At 48.0% G+C, this 15,418-nt stretch overlaps 1 protein-coding gene across 1 annotated transcript; it reads left to right on the top strand.

The window, feature by feature from the left end:
• Nucleotides 1-2,252: 2,252 nt before the first annotated feature.
• On the top strand, nucleotides 2,253-15,186 carry TMEM268 (transmembrane protein 268). The gene is given in 10 exon segments (XM_030507414.1): nucleotides 2,253-3,478; nucleotides 5,929-6,037; nucleotides 6,040-6,253; nucleotides 7,905-8,014; nucleotides 8,541-8,648; nucleotides 10,340-10,489; nucleotides 11,553-11,663; nucleotides 12,832-12,912; nucleotides 13,786-13,971; nucleotides 14,750-15,186. Coding segments are annotated over 10 exon segments (1,380 nt in total). The 5' UTR covers nucleotides 2,253-3,347; the 3' UTR covers nucleotides 14,930-15,186.
• The last annotated feature ends 232 nt before the right edge of the window (nucleotides 15,187-15,418 follow it).

Genomic DNA, 15,418 nt, shown 5'->3' with positions numbered 1-15,418 from the left:
GTTACAGGTAACTATGTAAAAAGATTCCTCTTCCTTCTCTCTGCCTGTATGAAACCTGCTCATTTTTAGCTCTTTGTTTCTATTTTCTTCATCTGGAAGCTTCTTCCCTTTTATCTGACATCACTAGATCTTGCATTAATAAGAAAGACAAGCCTAGAATCTACTGATCCCAGCTGAGATTTTGGCTTCAAAGTATTAAGAGATGATCCAGAGCCCTCAAGATCAGTGTTTTGTTGAACAAGTTCCCCAAATTAATCCAACAAAGGTGCAGTGTAATCTTTCTTTGAGGTTGAAAGGAGAAAGTATTAATTTCATGCAGAAAAGATTGTATCTCTGACTGACATAGGAATAGAAAATAAATAGCTATTAAATTACATTCGGCTGTCTCAATCTAATAAAGCATCTTCTGGATCAATAGCTGAATCATTAGCCAAGGCACATAGCAAGCTTCCCCTCTTCTCATTTGAGATGCAAGAAAGAGGTTTTTACATTTCTATAATAAAAAGAATACTTTAAGTCTTCATAGTAAAAAGGCAGAAGTAGGGGGGGAAAAAACCCGAGAACCACGCTTTATGCCTTAAGCAAGTGTCATTTTTCATTTGAAACGTGTAATTTAGGGATATTGGGAAATGAAGGTTTTATATTTAATGACTGTCATTTCTCAGCATTGCTGAGCTGTCTGACAAACCCTAACCCAGAGTGTGTGAAAGGAGACTTGGAGTGCAGGAAGAGATGGGAAGGGCAAGACAAGGCATCACCCACTTTGTTCTCCTAATTAAAGCTCACTGGGGAGTGATACATAAAGGATGATGGAGCAGTTCCCCACTGAAAATGCAGTTTCATCAAAACAAATGAGATCCGCCTGTGCTGGCTACTGCTGAGCCACAGAGAAGACGTGAGCAGGGAGAAACTGCAACCACGTGCAGAATAAAGGAGGACTAAGTGATGTGTTATCAGCCTTTCACTGCAAACCAGTGAAGTTTATCAAACCATTTAGTAAATACAGGGAGAATATGGTCTTAGGAGTTGGATAGCAAAAAGCAGACTAGAGAGTGTACATGTCAGTATCCATGGTTTGGGTTGGAAAAGACCTGAAGATCATCTAGTTCCAACCCCCTTGGTAATGTGATAGAAGATGAGGTTATCCCTGAGGACAGGAGACATCAGGGGTTACTGTCACTCTGGGAAATGGCAGATGTATTTTTTTCACTTGGAATCAGGTTCTGTGTAATATATTAATTAATGCAGCACAATGGAATGGGGAGTACAGTTATAATGTACGTCCAGAGCAGCAAGCTGGGAAGGGATACAAACCGTACAGAGGGCTGAATTACAATTCAAAATTATCTTGATAAATGGAAGAAGAAATGATCTGAAACCAATAGCAAAAGACTCCCTGAAGAGAAGTGTAACAAGGAACAAAGAAAGGTGAAATCAAACCCAAGAAATCAATATTCAGCTGTAAAGCACTGCAGAAACTCTGAAACACTGTGAGGGTGCTGAGGCTCTGGCACAGGGTGTCCAGAGAAGCTGTGGCTGCCCCATCCCTGGCAGTGTTCAAGGCCAGGTTGGACACAGGGGCTTGGAGCAACCTGCTGTAGTGGAAGGTGTCCCTGCCCGTGGTGGGGGGTTGGAGCTGGAGGAGCTTTAAGGTCCCTTCCAACAGAAACCAGACTGTGATTCTATGGGCTCTGTCAAACAAGCATTTCCAGTCTGCACTGGGATCCTGCCAGCATCATCCCTCTGGTTTGCCATCAAATAGATCCTTATTCTTGTGAACTTTTACCTGACTCTCCAAATTCCTTTCTAGTTTACTGCTTGACTTTGTATTTGCTGCTAATTACAATTCTGTGTCTAGTCTTTAAGAGGGTTAAATTTCTCATGCTGAGGTTTTGGTAGGGCCATTAATAGGTGGCACAGGAGTGTTACAGACACAGCTTTGCATTTCAGAAGTGCAAAAGGCATATGTGCAGATACAATAGCAGCTTATTGTCCAGCTAAAATCTAAAATGTGGTGTTTATTGGAATATATCAATGACTATTTTATAGACTATTCTGTGGGACCCGTGGCTACAGGATACCTGCTTGGATTGAGAAGGAACCTGGTAGGATCTCACCTAACAAAAAAACCCCATCAAGATTATGCCCCAAATAAGATGGTCAGAAAACTAACGTGTCAAAGATTTCTGAGCATGTGGCTTGATGACTGGTGAGGTCAGGAAGAGTCAAGCTGGGAGACCTTGGCTCCCCAACACCCATCCCAAATGAGCAGGATTGTTCTGCTTGTGCTATGGGATGAGGTGTGGATGCCAAGATCAGCCCATCCACACACATCTTGCTGAACCAGAGGTGTGCAGTGTACATGCTGCAGGTGGTTATGAATGTGGTTTTCAAGTTTACTGCCCCCACAAAGCTTTGCCTCAGGCCTTTACTTGCAGCAAGCTGACAGGGCTCTTTCTAAGCACTTTGGTCATCAACATTTTCCCTCCGTCAGAATCTTTGTGTGGGTGAGAAGAGGAGGAACCGAAGCCAAAGCTTTTAATGAGGAACGTTTGCAACAGAACCTGAAGTTTTGCATGGCCCGATCTTGGGTGGGGATTTGAGCTGGAGACAGCAGCAAGAAGGTTTATCTGATTTTTCTCAATACCTGGATGATGTTACTATGGAAGGTGCCAGTTTCCAGTCTAACAAGATCCCATGTGGGTTAAATGGCTTTGGAGTCAGTTCTGTTCCCATTCCTGGTGCAAGGAACACATTGCTCAGCAATGTCTGGAGCAAGTTGGGCTGCAGAAATCCATCCCTGCAGGAGAAGAACTGTGTTTTCTCCAGGAAGTGAACACAGGCACTGCAAGAAGCTGCTTTCTTTTCTTGTTAAACCATTTGCCAAGACCAACAGTCACTAAGATAATCAATTCACTCCATTCCCAGCCTCCATGGATCCTCTAGCTTTTGGCAAGTCATGAAACCGTAATTCCCAGGCTGATAAGCCTTTTTCCCTGTGCTGTCTCTCAATATTGTCTCTTCACATGAATGCAAATGGCTTCTCCAGCATGTGAAGCTGTCCTGGTGGCTCTGTCTGACCCTGGGTCTGACCCTGCTGCTTTTATTCTGAGTCCAGCATCCAGAGAGGAAACTCGCACCCATCCTCTGTACCAGCACAGCCTCCTGCTTGAGGAGGGTGCAATTCTTACCCTGTGTGTTATTCCTGCTTCTCTGCACTGTAACATGACCTATTGCTAGATACACAGTGACCTGTTCTCAGCCTTGAGATCTTTGCTCACCTCTTCTCATTTCTCCAGCCCTCGCACTGATGCTTGGCTTTGACTGTATCGACAGCAACTAATCTGATGCAACCTTGGGGTTTTCACTCTGTGAGTCCTGCCCAGCTGACTGAGAAGGAGGAGAAGAGCCTTCTGTCTGTGCCACTTCAGCTCTTCACTGCTTTTAGGGTGCAGCTCTGGACCCCAACCCTGCAGAGGTGAGGATAACTCCTATGGTGGGATCTGCTCGAGGAGGCTGTGGCTTTGGTGGGGAAGTGCTTTAGAGGGTTAAACCGCATTTGTGAAAACAGCCCAGGGCAGACGTCACATGCACGAGGGAGATGTTGCAAGTTGGTGCTTGCAGCTCATGAGAGGCAGTGCGGAGCTGCACGCTCCTTGCCTTGGCTGGGCTGTGCCTGGTTGGCCCATGGTGCCCAGGAGATGGAGAGAGGAGAGTGACCTTCCCCAGCACAGGCTGGGGCTGTGGGGCTGGAGACCTTGCATGGGGCAGAGTGGGATGGTGGCAGATAAAGGACAGTGAGGAGGAGAGACCTGAGCTCGCTCCCCAGCAGCAGGAGGCGAGTTGGATCAGGTAAGCCTCCACTGGTTGCTCTGGAGCAGAAGGACTTGCTGAATGTTTCTCTGCTGTTTAGCTGGGGCTTGGAGGGGTCCTAAAAAGAAAGTCCATGGCCTGAAGGAGGCAAAGTCACCAGAGATGTTGGCATTGCATAAAGAATAACAAGAGATACAAGAAACATAGTGCAGGAGATGAGAGGATTCCCCTCGCGTTAGCACAGGAGGCGGCAGAGGAGGATTTGGGGCAGACCTATTTCCAAATATGGGCAGTTGTTCTGCAGTAAAAGACCAAACAAGGCCTGTGCTGCACGAAAAGGTAAAAGCAAAGCTGCTTTTCCTGATGAGCTTGCCCTGGCTGGGGAAGGCTGTTCCCCTCCTGTGGGCTGGGGAGGGCTCAGCCCTGTCCCTGCTGCATCCTTCAGGCTGAGCCCTGATCCTGCTGTTGCTTCCTGAGACTGTCCTCCAGAGACTCAAAACTTCCAACATCTAAGCCGGAGCACCTTGCTTCGTCTCTAACTTCACCTGAGAGCAGCACAAGGTGGTAAGCTTTAGTTAGTTTTTCCTTTGTTTGCCTTGTTTCTTCACTCCTGCTTTGCTGCTTTGTATGGGGATTTCTGCCATGTTTTGCATTTTTCCTTCTGGTTGATGCTAACCTGAGGGTATTGAAGGCAAAAACAGGAAAGGAGTGAGAAAATTCACTGTCTGAATCCACCTTTTGATGCTCTGTAGCATGTGGCTGCCAATGCTCTGCAAGGAAAATCTCACTTCTATGGTGAAGAGTGGGAGCTGTGCCCATCCCGTGTGTGCACACACACTCCGCATACCTCTTGTGCAATATGCACCATGGTTGATTCCTTTAAGTGTGTTTCCAGCCCTCTGCAGGGTTTTTCTGCAATCGATCAGAGGGACCTTTTGTGTTGTCAGCCTGCTCTAGTGGAAGGTGTCCCTGCCCATGGCAGGGGGTTGGAACTGAATGAGCTTTAAGGTCCCTTCAACCCAAACCACTCTATGATTCTCTTGCCTCAATTTCCTTTCTGACAGTCCTTTCAAGCAGTGGCTATCCTGATTTAAGCCAACCAAGACAACCAGCAGCCAAACCAAAGCAATCCTCTTTGTAAGGAGAGTGGATGAGCATTGTGAGGGACCTTTACACCAAGAGACAGCAACAGGCTCCTGGTGCTAAAGTAAGGGCAAGCGGAGGTTAAAAAGTAAATGCTAGTTTTGGAGAGCCACAGGAATGGAAGGTAATTGAAGAATAAACTTCAGAGTCCTCCAAACATTTGCTTTAATAACTACCCACAGGCTCTGGCAGGAGGTTAGAAGCTGCATCAGCAGCATTTGCCTGGAAAGCCTGTGGGCACCATGCCTGCTGCGTGTGCCTGTCAGCTCCTGGCACTGCCCGTGGTGGAGAGGAGAGGAGAGGGGAAAGGAAAGCAGAGACCTTCAAGGGCTTTGCTGCTGCTGGGTGAGAGCTCCTGTTTGCCTTTGCCTTCAGTGGCTGTGTTTTTCTTCCTTAACTGCACTGTGTCCTTTGTGTGGTGGGGAATCATCCACCATGTTGGTGCCTGGGGCATTTACACTGGCTCTGCATCTTCTGAAAGTGCTTCCTGAAAGAAAGAGCAAAAAACCTGTTGGCTTCGTCATTATGCCCCATCCCTGGCAGTGTTCAAGGCCAGGTTGGACACAGCGGGTTGGAGCAACCTGCTCTAGTGGAAGGTGTCCCTGCCCATGGCACGGGGTTGGAACTGGGGGAGCTTTAAGGTCCCTTCCACCAGAAACCAGTCTGTGATTCTATGATTCACAAGGAGAAATCCTGCCTATTCCTTGACTAATTGTTTACAATATTTAAGGATGTTGGGATAACTGAAGCAATATTTAAGGATAACTTTTCTACCCATTAACAAAACATAAAGGTAATTGCAGCAAAAGGTGAGGCTGTGCATACTGCGCTCATGGCTGGCCAACACCTACCTGGTGATAATATCCAGTGGGAGCGGTGTCCAAAGAGCAGAGTACACCCAAGCGGTGTGTGCTGTTACCCTTTATCTGCTGTCTCTGCAAGGTTTGGGATGTTATTTTTCACTTTTTTCAGGGCCGGAAGATGCCTTCTTGCCCATGGAAAGCAGGATCTCAAGAAAGTCATCAGTGGGAGTGTGAATGAGGATTTCACAATCTGCTCCCCAGCCAGGAGAACAAGCCACCTGACCTGAGGCTGAATCCGTGTTTCTTAGCCATGGAAGATAAAGCAGATATACAAAGTGCTGGATTTGTGACAATACAACACAGTCCATCAAGGAGAGACACCTTCAGCGTGGCCCATAAAAGCCAAACTGGTGGAACTGAGAAAAATGGGTCGCTTTCCTCCATCCTCTACTGTAAGAGTGATTTAAAGGAAGGATCCCTGCAGGGGGTGAAAGGTAAGTGAGGAACTTTATATGTAGGAATGAATGGACATCCACCTATTGAAAACCAGCATCCTAGAAGCCCTCTTCTCTTGAAATCTTTGGGAAACATGACTTGTGCTTTCCAAGTGACTCCTTTTCCCAGTAGCAATTTGCCCTTTCTCTGCAGCACTGCTTCCAAAGCCACCTGAGGCGCTGTGCAGAGGCAGAAGGCAGCGCTGTGAATGCCTGTTCTCACAGACACCTCCATGAGCCATTCAGGGCACCCTTTCTGCTTGCGGAGTGCATGGCACCTCCTTAGCGCTCAGGTTTTGCAGGGGTGAAGCAACTTTTGTTGCTCCAGCAGAGATCGAAGAGCTGAACCCCTCTTCAGATCTCTGGTATCTCAGCTTGTCACCCAACTCACTAGACTTTGTGCTGAGCAACTTGACCAAAGGAGGACAGGACAGTCAAGCCCAAGGCTGAGGTCATTTGTTTTTATTCTTGCTTTATATTCACTGCCTCCACTGCTCTGAGGAAATAAACCTCAGCAGACACACAGGACCTTGTTATCCTGGCGGTTTCAGGTGCAGCTGGAGGTTTCAGATGCATCTACCCTTCTCATTTTGCCTCGAAGCAATCACATCCTATTGTAATGTAATTGCCTTGTTTCACTTGGCATCTCCTGTTCCTGAGCAGTGAAGAGATATGAGAATGAAGGGCATAAGTGGGAGAGAAAGGAAAGGTGAGCACACACTGTGTTTCAGCCAGCACAGCATCCGGGAGAGAGCAGGAGCAGCCCCAGGGGACACACGTGGATTTGACCCCGGATCTGCAAAGGAGAAGTGAAACTGGGTGAAATGTCAGTGAAACAGGATCTCCACTAAGCAAGCACTTCCTTAGCCCTCATCCCTTCCTCTTGATACAGCACTGCTTGTATAAACTCTAGCTGCATGCCGGATGAGATGCCCAGAGATGACAGCTCTCCTGTGCTGCTCCGAGGTGGCTCTGCCTCAGCTCCCAGCAACCTGCTCTTCAAATCTAGGACAGGTTGTCCTCACTCTTTCCAGGCTCCTGCCTGCAACCTGGGTCTCTAGAATACATCCTTGATCCTAGCCCTAGCTGAGACTGGAGCTGAGAGCCTTGGGCAGAGCCAGGCTGCCCAGGAGCACTGCTGGGGCAGGGAGCTGGATGTTGGAGGATCTATGGAGCTCAGCATGAGCCACCTCCCTGTAAATGTGATTATTGAGAAGCACTTTGATTGCTCAAGCTTTGTTCAGTCTTGTGGTGGGTGGGGTGGGTAGGCAACGGGGGACCTCTCTAAGAGGTAGGGAGCCTCAGCAACACCAAGCAGCCTGAGTCCATTGTGCTCAGTGTGATCAGTTAGGGATCAGTGAGGCAAGACGTTATCCTGCTGAAGATCAGAGCGTTGTGTTATCTTCTCGCTCCTGGAATGTGTTCGAGGTGTCCTCCCTTTCTGTAGGTTGTTTCCTTACAGGGGACATGAGGCTGCTTCCAGAGCTCCTTGTGATGTTGTTAGAAATGTCCAAAGGGGAATTCTGGGTCTGTTTAAAACATGTCAGGGTGGTCTGCATGCCTCAGCCTTCCCTTTATCGTTTGCTCCTTTAGCTGCTGGGAATAAAGCCCATACCAGAGCTATGCTCATGCCTCCTTTGGGCTCTTGCAGAACCCTTCAATGGGCAGGTGCTCATGGTGCTCAGCATGGACAACAACTGCTCAGCCGCCTCCTTTGATATGGAGCTTTGTGCAGAGAAACTCCAGTCCCTCGGGGTTCAGGTAAGCTCCTCAGGTGTTATTCCCCTGGGGACCCTGTAGGAGTGAAAACAAGCTGGATCAGCATCATTTGCATCTGCACCCACATCACAGACAGCTTTGCTTTAGTTCTCGTTCTGAGAGTCACTTGTTTCAGTTCCACTTCTGTCTATTCCCCATGGGCTGCTAATCAGCTGTAATGATCTTGGCTTAAACTGCCATGAAGAAACCCATTCAACATAGTGAGCTGCTTGAAAGTCACTCTGACGGGTTGAAGCATTCCTGTGACAATCTGTTCTTTGTCACGAAAAGCTAGTTTCTCTTGTGACCTTTCCTGCACTTTCCAGGGAGATAGTATTCACTGCAAATGAGGCAAGAAAACAAGGTTTCGGTCTGTGGTAGCTGTATGGATGAAATTGGAGGAGTGCTCTGGGGCACAGTTTGAGCTGCAGTGAAGCCTGGCCCATAATGACTGCCCAGGCTAGTTCTGATGGGATTTGAAGCCCAAAACTATGGGGTGGCTCCAGTTTTCTGTTTGCTCCCTGAGCAGGTGGCAGCGGATCAGTGGAAAAGGTTGATCCAGGATGCTGTTCTGAAGCCTGAAGTGAGACGGTACATGTTCTACAACTCCAGGGCATTCCAGATAGCCATTGCTGTGGTAAGTGCAAGGGGGGTCTCTCGCTGAGGTGCATCAAGACCCGCAGCTGGGGTTCTTGTGCCCAGGGAAGGAGAGAGGCTTGGGTGGAGAGGAGATGCTGGTTTTCACACTTACTAGTGGACTCCTTGGGAAACCTCAGTTCACAGGTTTTTTGTATATGGAGGTTAAGGCACCATCTCCAACCCCTTGCTGGTAGTCCCACTGAAGCATGGCTGAATAACTGCCATGAATAACTGAGGTAGTTGTACCTACAATAGGCTATATTTTTAACTTGATTTTAAACATCTGTAGATATTCTGGTCCTGATGCTAATTCAGACCAAAGGACCAGTCAACCTTTTGATTACTGAGGTGTTTGTCTAGTCTTATTCTTCTTCTGGCGAGAAAAGATCCTCTAGAGACTCCTACCATTAGCATCTACTGGAAGGCTGCTATTTTGCAGCATGCTGAGAATGTGATAAAGTCTGACTCCTCCATTTAGCTGCATTGATTTTTTGGGATAGCCATTATACATGTCTTCTCCTCCTTTCCCTAATATTGCAGGAACTAGTGCTCAGTATTTTGATGGGTTTAGTACCTGTTTAGTGTAAATACATTATATTAGTGCAAGATGATGCTGTGACACGATGCTGTGACGTGCTGTGCTGCATATGTCATATTTGCTTCTAGGCAATATCTCCTGCCCAAATACATGTTATCTGAAATAAAGGCCAGATGAATTCAATTTTGCCTGTCTTTGTGCAAAGGCCAAATTTGTCAGTCCTTAACATAGTCCTTGACTCCAGTGTCAGCATCACCATTTGAGTGTTTCTGTGATTGAGTAGTGTCTGCACTTCCTTGAGTGTTTTGACACAGGAGCTTTTTAAATGAAGGGACTGTTAGAATTATTATCAATATGCCTTGGTGAGTGCATTTCTTATCTAAATGGAGGAACTCAGTTGAAATCCTTCCTAGGTATGAATCATCCTTAACAATTCACTCTGTCTTTGATGACTGGTGATTCTTTATAATAAACTAGGGCTCAGAGTTCTTCTAGTCCTTTCTTTTCCCTATTTATTAACGAAAAAAACCCTCTGTCCTTTTCCACCCTCTGAAAATCTCATGTGACAATTTATGGCAAGGTATTACCCTATGAGAAGGGACTGGTGGATTTTTCTTCTTCCCGTGAGGAGGGAAGAGAAGCCTAGAGGAGGACACAGAGACGCTGTGAGGGCTGGAGCAGCTCTGCTCTGGAGCCAGGCTGAGAGAGCTGGGCTGGGGAAGCCTGGAGAAGAGAAGGCTCCTGAAGGGGAGACCTTAGAGCAGCTCCAGTGCCTAAAGGGGCTCCAGGAAACCTGGAGAGGGGCTTTGGACAAGGGCCTGTAGGGACAGGCCAAGGGGAATGGCTTTAACCTGCCAGAGGGGAGATTGAGGTGAGCTCTTAGGCAGAAGCTCTTCCCTGTGAGGGTGCTGAGGCGCTGGCACAGACTTTTCCCAGAGAAGCTGTGGCTGCCCCACCCCTGGCAGTGTTCAAGGCCAGGTTGGACACAGGGGCTTGGAGCAACCTGCTCTAGTGGAAGGTGTCCCTGCCTGTGGCAGGGGGTTGGAACTGGATGAGCTTTAAGGTCCCTTCCAACACAAACAAGTCTATGGTCCTATGACTTTTCTCACTTTCATGGTTTGTGACTGTCACTAGTGGCCGGGTTTTCACAGGTTTTCTACATGTCTCTCTGGACAAACATTTACACCACAGTCCAGCTGTGTTCCTTCGGACGCTACTGGGAGGCCAGCGTGCTGGTGACCCTGGCTGCTGTAGCAGTCACCGTCATTGTGATACTCGTTATTGACCATCGCCAGAGGAAGGTAAGAGGATGCTGCTTGTGTGCAGGCACAAGGAGCAGGACTTCCACCCACCAGAGGGCTGCGACACGGGTTGTCATGTAGATACATACTAAGAACATAGTTTTCTGGAGAAGGAAGGAATAACTTTACAGCAGACTTGGAGATCAGGTTATGCAGCCAAGATAGGTGTTGTAATACCTAAACGTAGGTGTTGGAGCCAGGCAGGCTGACCTAGATCACCTGCTTCTTGGAGGCAAAGCAGCCGTTTCAGGGCATGGTTCATGTTCCCACAGCTGGTGGGAAGCCACAGGAGCTTACCAGCAGAGCTGGTTCCTGGCCTGCTTCTCATGGTGGCTCTTGGCTGCCTGTTGCCATTAAGAACTTCATTCACTTGTGCTGCTGGAGCCATGGGGTCATGGTCCAGGCCCCACCACACCTGCCTTGCAACAGGTCCAGAACAAAAAAGCAGCTCCTAACCCATAGGAGTTGCAATAGTTATAAACCCAAGGTAGACTGGGCAGAAGGAAAAGGGGAGTTGCTGTTAGCATGAGAGGCAACCAGCCTGCAGCATCTACTGCTTGGTTGGTGTCAACTTTTATTCATAGGAATCACAGGAGTATGGAGATTTCTAAGGAGTGATCTGAAGAATAATGTTGGAAAGGCTTGATTCAAAATCCAGAGGGGTCTCTGCACTGATCTGAATGGATTTTAGAGCAACCCTCTAACGACAGTTCTGCCTTAAGGCGAAACCTGACAAACGTGTGGGTTCACAGAAGTGCAGTCCTTTATTTGGGGACTGCTGTGGGATGGAAGAGAGGACGTGTTTCTGGAAGTCAGTACCACTCCAGACATATCTATAAGAGAAATGATCCTTAGTGAGATTTCTCTCTGCGCAGACATCTGCTAGTGGTGGCTGGGCCAGTACTGGAGGCTGGTGACAATCCTTCCCTTAGTGCAGACTGCTCTTGTCACTGTTTTCCTTTTGGAGCTGTGGTATTTGGGGTTATCCAGCTGCAGTTTGCAGCCATGGGCTGGCCCAACTTCTGCTGCAGAGCATGTTAATTTCTCTTTCATTCTTTAACAGATAAATATGAACACAGATGTGAGGCTGGCTGCTGTCAATGAAGTCTTTCTCAAACACAGTTTAATTCTGGGGATTACAGATGTCCTGGATGGGCAACACAACATCCTACAAGTATCCTTTCTGTAGGGAATTGTTTGTGTCCCTCCTGGGTAGCTGATGATATGGAGCTGTTTGTTGATATTATGATCCATGAGGATTTCCAGGGGGTGGGATGAGATTTGTTCTCCTATTGAATGGCATGAGGGATTGGGGTTTTTTTGTCCTACAAATGGGGATTAAGTTATGCCCAGAGGTAATTGGAAATACTACAACTAAAAGGCTGAAGTCCGTTGGGCAAGACAATTATTCCTGAAAGTGTATTATACTTACATGACAGTGATGATTCTGAAGATGAACAGAGTGACAGCAATGTGCCTATGGCAAAAAAACCCCAACAACAAGAAGCCAATACAGAGCAAACATGAATCTCCATCCTTGGGTTCATTTGCTGCTTTTCAGAGATACCTTTTCTACACTAGACAGAGATTTAGGGGAAAGAAGAGCGTTTTCAAGAGAGCATGGAAGTGTTAAAGGAAGGTGAGAGACACGGTCACCCAGATTTACTGGTGACCTTCATACCACCCCATATATATAGAGGCATGAAATACAAATGGAGAGGGGATCAACAGGGTCAGAAATGGGGACAGGGAATACTGCAGGAGGGCTGGTGGGAGTGAAGTTGTGCAGAATGGGGAGGAAACAAAGAACCCGAATTACATGTTTTTTATAGACCACCATAGTTTTACGCTGCAGTAAGTGAGGACTAATCCAATGGGCCTTCACCTACCAGTCCCAGAACTGCCTGAAAGCAGAAAACAACACAGGGATTCAATTGATTTTGTAAAGAATAAATGGAATTAATCCCTACAAAAAAAGGAAAGAACTCCAGAAGGGATTAGGGGAGCTAAGTCAACATTATCCTCTGTTTAGATGTAAGGCCTCTGAGTTGAGTGATGTGCAATGCGCTGGGTTATCCCAGTATCACCATGAGGCAGCAGAAGGTGTGTGAGGAGGACTGGCTGCCATGTGGGGCAACATTCCCCCTTCTCTGCCACCCCTCCGCTTTTCCCCTTTAGCTTGGCTTAAAATTGGCCCTGGGATGTTGTGTGAGTGTTCCTGAGCGTATCCTGAACATCCTGCAAGCACCAGCTGCCTCACTTCTATCCATACTGTAATCCACAGGGAGGGCTGCAGAGGGGGAAGCATGGAAAGACTCCTTCCTTAACCCTGCCCATCCCAGTTGTGGTTTGTGCACTTCAGCCCGGAGCGTTGCCTCCAGTCCTTATCAGCCCACATCATGGACCTGCAGAGGACACGAAAGGTAAATGAGGCACAAACTCTCATAGTAACATGTGCAGGACACCCTGATGCCCCAGCTTTGGTGGGATGGAGTTGGGCAAAGCGAACCAAGTGTCTGAGTGTCCACCTAGGCATCCCCTGCTATGAACTGGGAGCTGGACAGACTGGGAGGTGGAGCAACTGCATCTGTTGGTGCTCAGATAAGCAGGAATTTCTTTATGTCCTGTGTGTCTGGATAATTAATTGCATGACTTTAATAAAGGAAAGGCATCAAGAATCAAGGGCAAATCTGGAAAGCATGTGTCACAACTTGAAATAAGTAATGCCTTGAGCTGTCTTCCTGAAATAAATGAGATAGCCTGAGGAGTAAGTAGGTGCTGGGTTTACTGTATGAAAATGCTGTCTTCTTGGCCTTCGGGAAATGTTTTCCTCTATTTGGTTGTATAAATACACAAACACCGTGTTCTGCACTGGATGGTTGTAGGATGAGAGGTGAAGGGGGTGCAGTCATCTAAGAATCTCAAGGCTGCTCATCCATCAACGTGGATGGATGCAGATGCAGTTTGGGGGTGGGCAAAACCACACCAATTCACATATTGACTGATACAACTCATCTAGCTTTTAAAGGCTATTTTAAAGATAGATTTTTTCATGCCAGGCTGTGACCATTGTGCTGGGAGAAGTCACTGGCACAAGAGGCAGCTGATGGCAGCAGGGATGTGGGATAGAGGCGCTCAGCTCCAAGCGCTGGGCATGGCTCTTGGGCGGTGCTGTGTTTTACTCTTGGGATGATAACACCTAGGAGTTAAAAGCATGCAGGAGGAAATCAAAGCTGTCCTCAAGACACTGCTGCCTTCCTGTCTCTGGAGGCCCCCAAAATCTGTTTCTCTTCCAGCCGGCCTTGCGGCACAGCCTGGATGAGCTCTGTGTGGTTATGGAGGCGGTGGTTTCCCCTGACCTGGGCATGGAGGAAGAGGCTTTGCGTGAGGAGTCCCCTCTGTTATCCAGTGAGGTGAACCTAAATAAAGAGCCTGTGACATGCAACGAGCTGCTCCACCTCGTTCCTGAGGGCCCACCAGAGGTAAGGAGAAGGAATATCCCTCCCTCATGAGCAAAGGTGCCAAATTGCGTCTCCAGACACCTTGACTCCAAAACCCATCCCAGCAGCCCCCGGCCATGGGGGACACCTCCTTTATCACTAGTAGAAGCCCCTGGAAGCCTGGAGGTCCATACACACGTTCTCCAGCCCTAGCAGTGCTTAGTAGTTACTGAGTACAGAGCAACTAGTGCTTAAGGAATTAAAGGATTGGGCTTTTCTTTGCTGGTGGCCCGGGGGTCCCTGTTTGGAGAACAGGGGTCAGTGCAGAGACCCAGCACCTCTGTTCGGGCTGGGGACGAGGCCTGCATGTGTCCAGCCTTTGTCTCCTCCATGAGTGTGCTTTCAAAGACTTGTGCCACGCTGAGCATCAAATGTGTCCTTATTCCTACTCAGCAAGAAGCTTCAAATGGGATGATTTTGATTCATGTGTTATCTGCTCACTAAGTGAATTTGGTGCAGGTGACATTGCTGCAGGTTGAAGCTTTACAGGAAAAACAAGGCAATCTGAGGCAGGGAAAGAGCAGGCAGGTCCCCAAGCAGCCTGGCTAGCCTAGCCACCCACTGGTGGGGTCATGTCATACCCCACGGGGACAGTGTGCCAGCACTGCTGACCAGAAGGGTATCTGGGACAGTTACATATGCCATTGGCTTCGGTCCTGTTTCTTTCAGAGAAGGACAGTCCTTGAATGAGGGAGCACATGGCATTTAATGTGTCATCACTTGTCCTGCTCTGCTCTGACTCCTTTACTGCTCGTTCCAGGCGATGGCCCAGCAGCTCCTGGTGATCTTCAGTGGATGCTATGTCCGGCTCCTGGTGACCGGCCAGCTGCCCCGGGCCGTGGCAGGGGGGCACCTGGAGCAGAGCAACATGCCCTGTCTCTGCCAGTTCATCCAGAGCTCTGTGCTTAACACATACCAGAGTTGGTTCATGGCACGGTGACTCGAGGGGGCTGGAATATGCAAAAATGCAAGCTGTCCGTACACAACAGTGTGAAGAGGTCATGGGGCAGAGAGAATGGCTGCTCATCCTAGACTCATCTGGATGAACAAGTGGAAATAAGACTCTAATAAACCATACAAGGAACTCGCTGCCCTCTATGGTCCAGTAGAGCTCAAAGGGCTTCACTTTGGACTGCTATTTATAGGGTCAAAAGGTGATTGGCTTTAGTCATTAATAAATCTCCATCCTGGCCACAACTTGCATTAATAATTACTAGAAATGTCTCAAAACTCAGTACCAATGTACTGTTCCACTTGGGTTATGATCAAGGGAAGGCTCTCAGGGAATGACTGATTGTCCCAGCTCTCACTTCCCACCTTACCCAGGGATCAGTTTGTCCAGTTCCTCCCTCCTTAGCCTCCTTAGTACCTGGTATGCTCAGGGATGCTTCACCATCCAACTCACTACACAGAGGCCAAAGCCTGACAG

Source organism: Strigops habroptila, chromosome 15, assembly GCF_004027225.2.
Source record: "Strigops habroptila isolate Jane chromosome 15, bStrHab1.2.pri, whole genome shotgun sequence".
NCBI lineage: Eukaryota > Metazoa > Chordata > Aves > Psittaciformes > Psittacidae > Strigops > Strigops habroptila.
The sequence above is the reverse complement of the archived record's forward strand: the minus strand, read 5'-3'. Positions and strand labels throughout refer to the sequence as shown.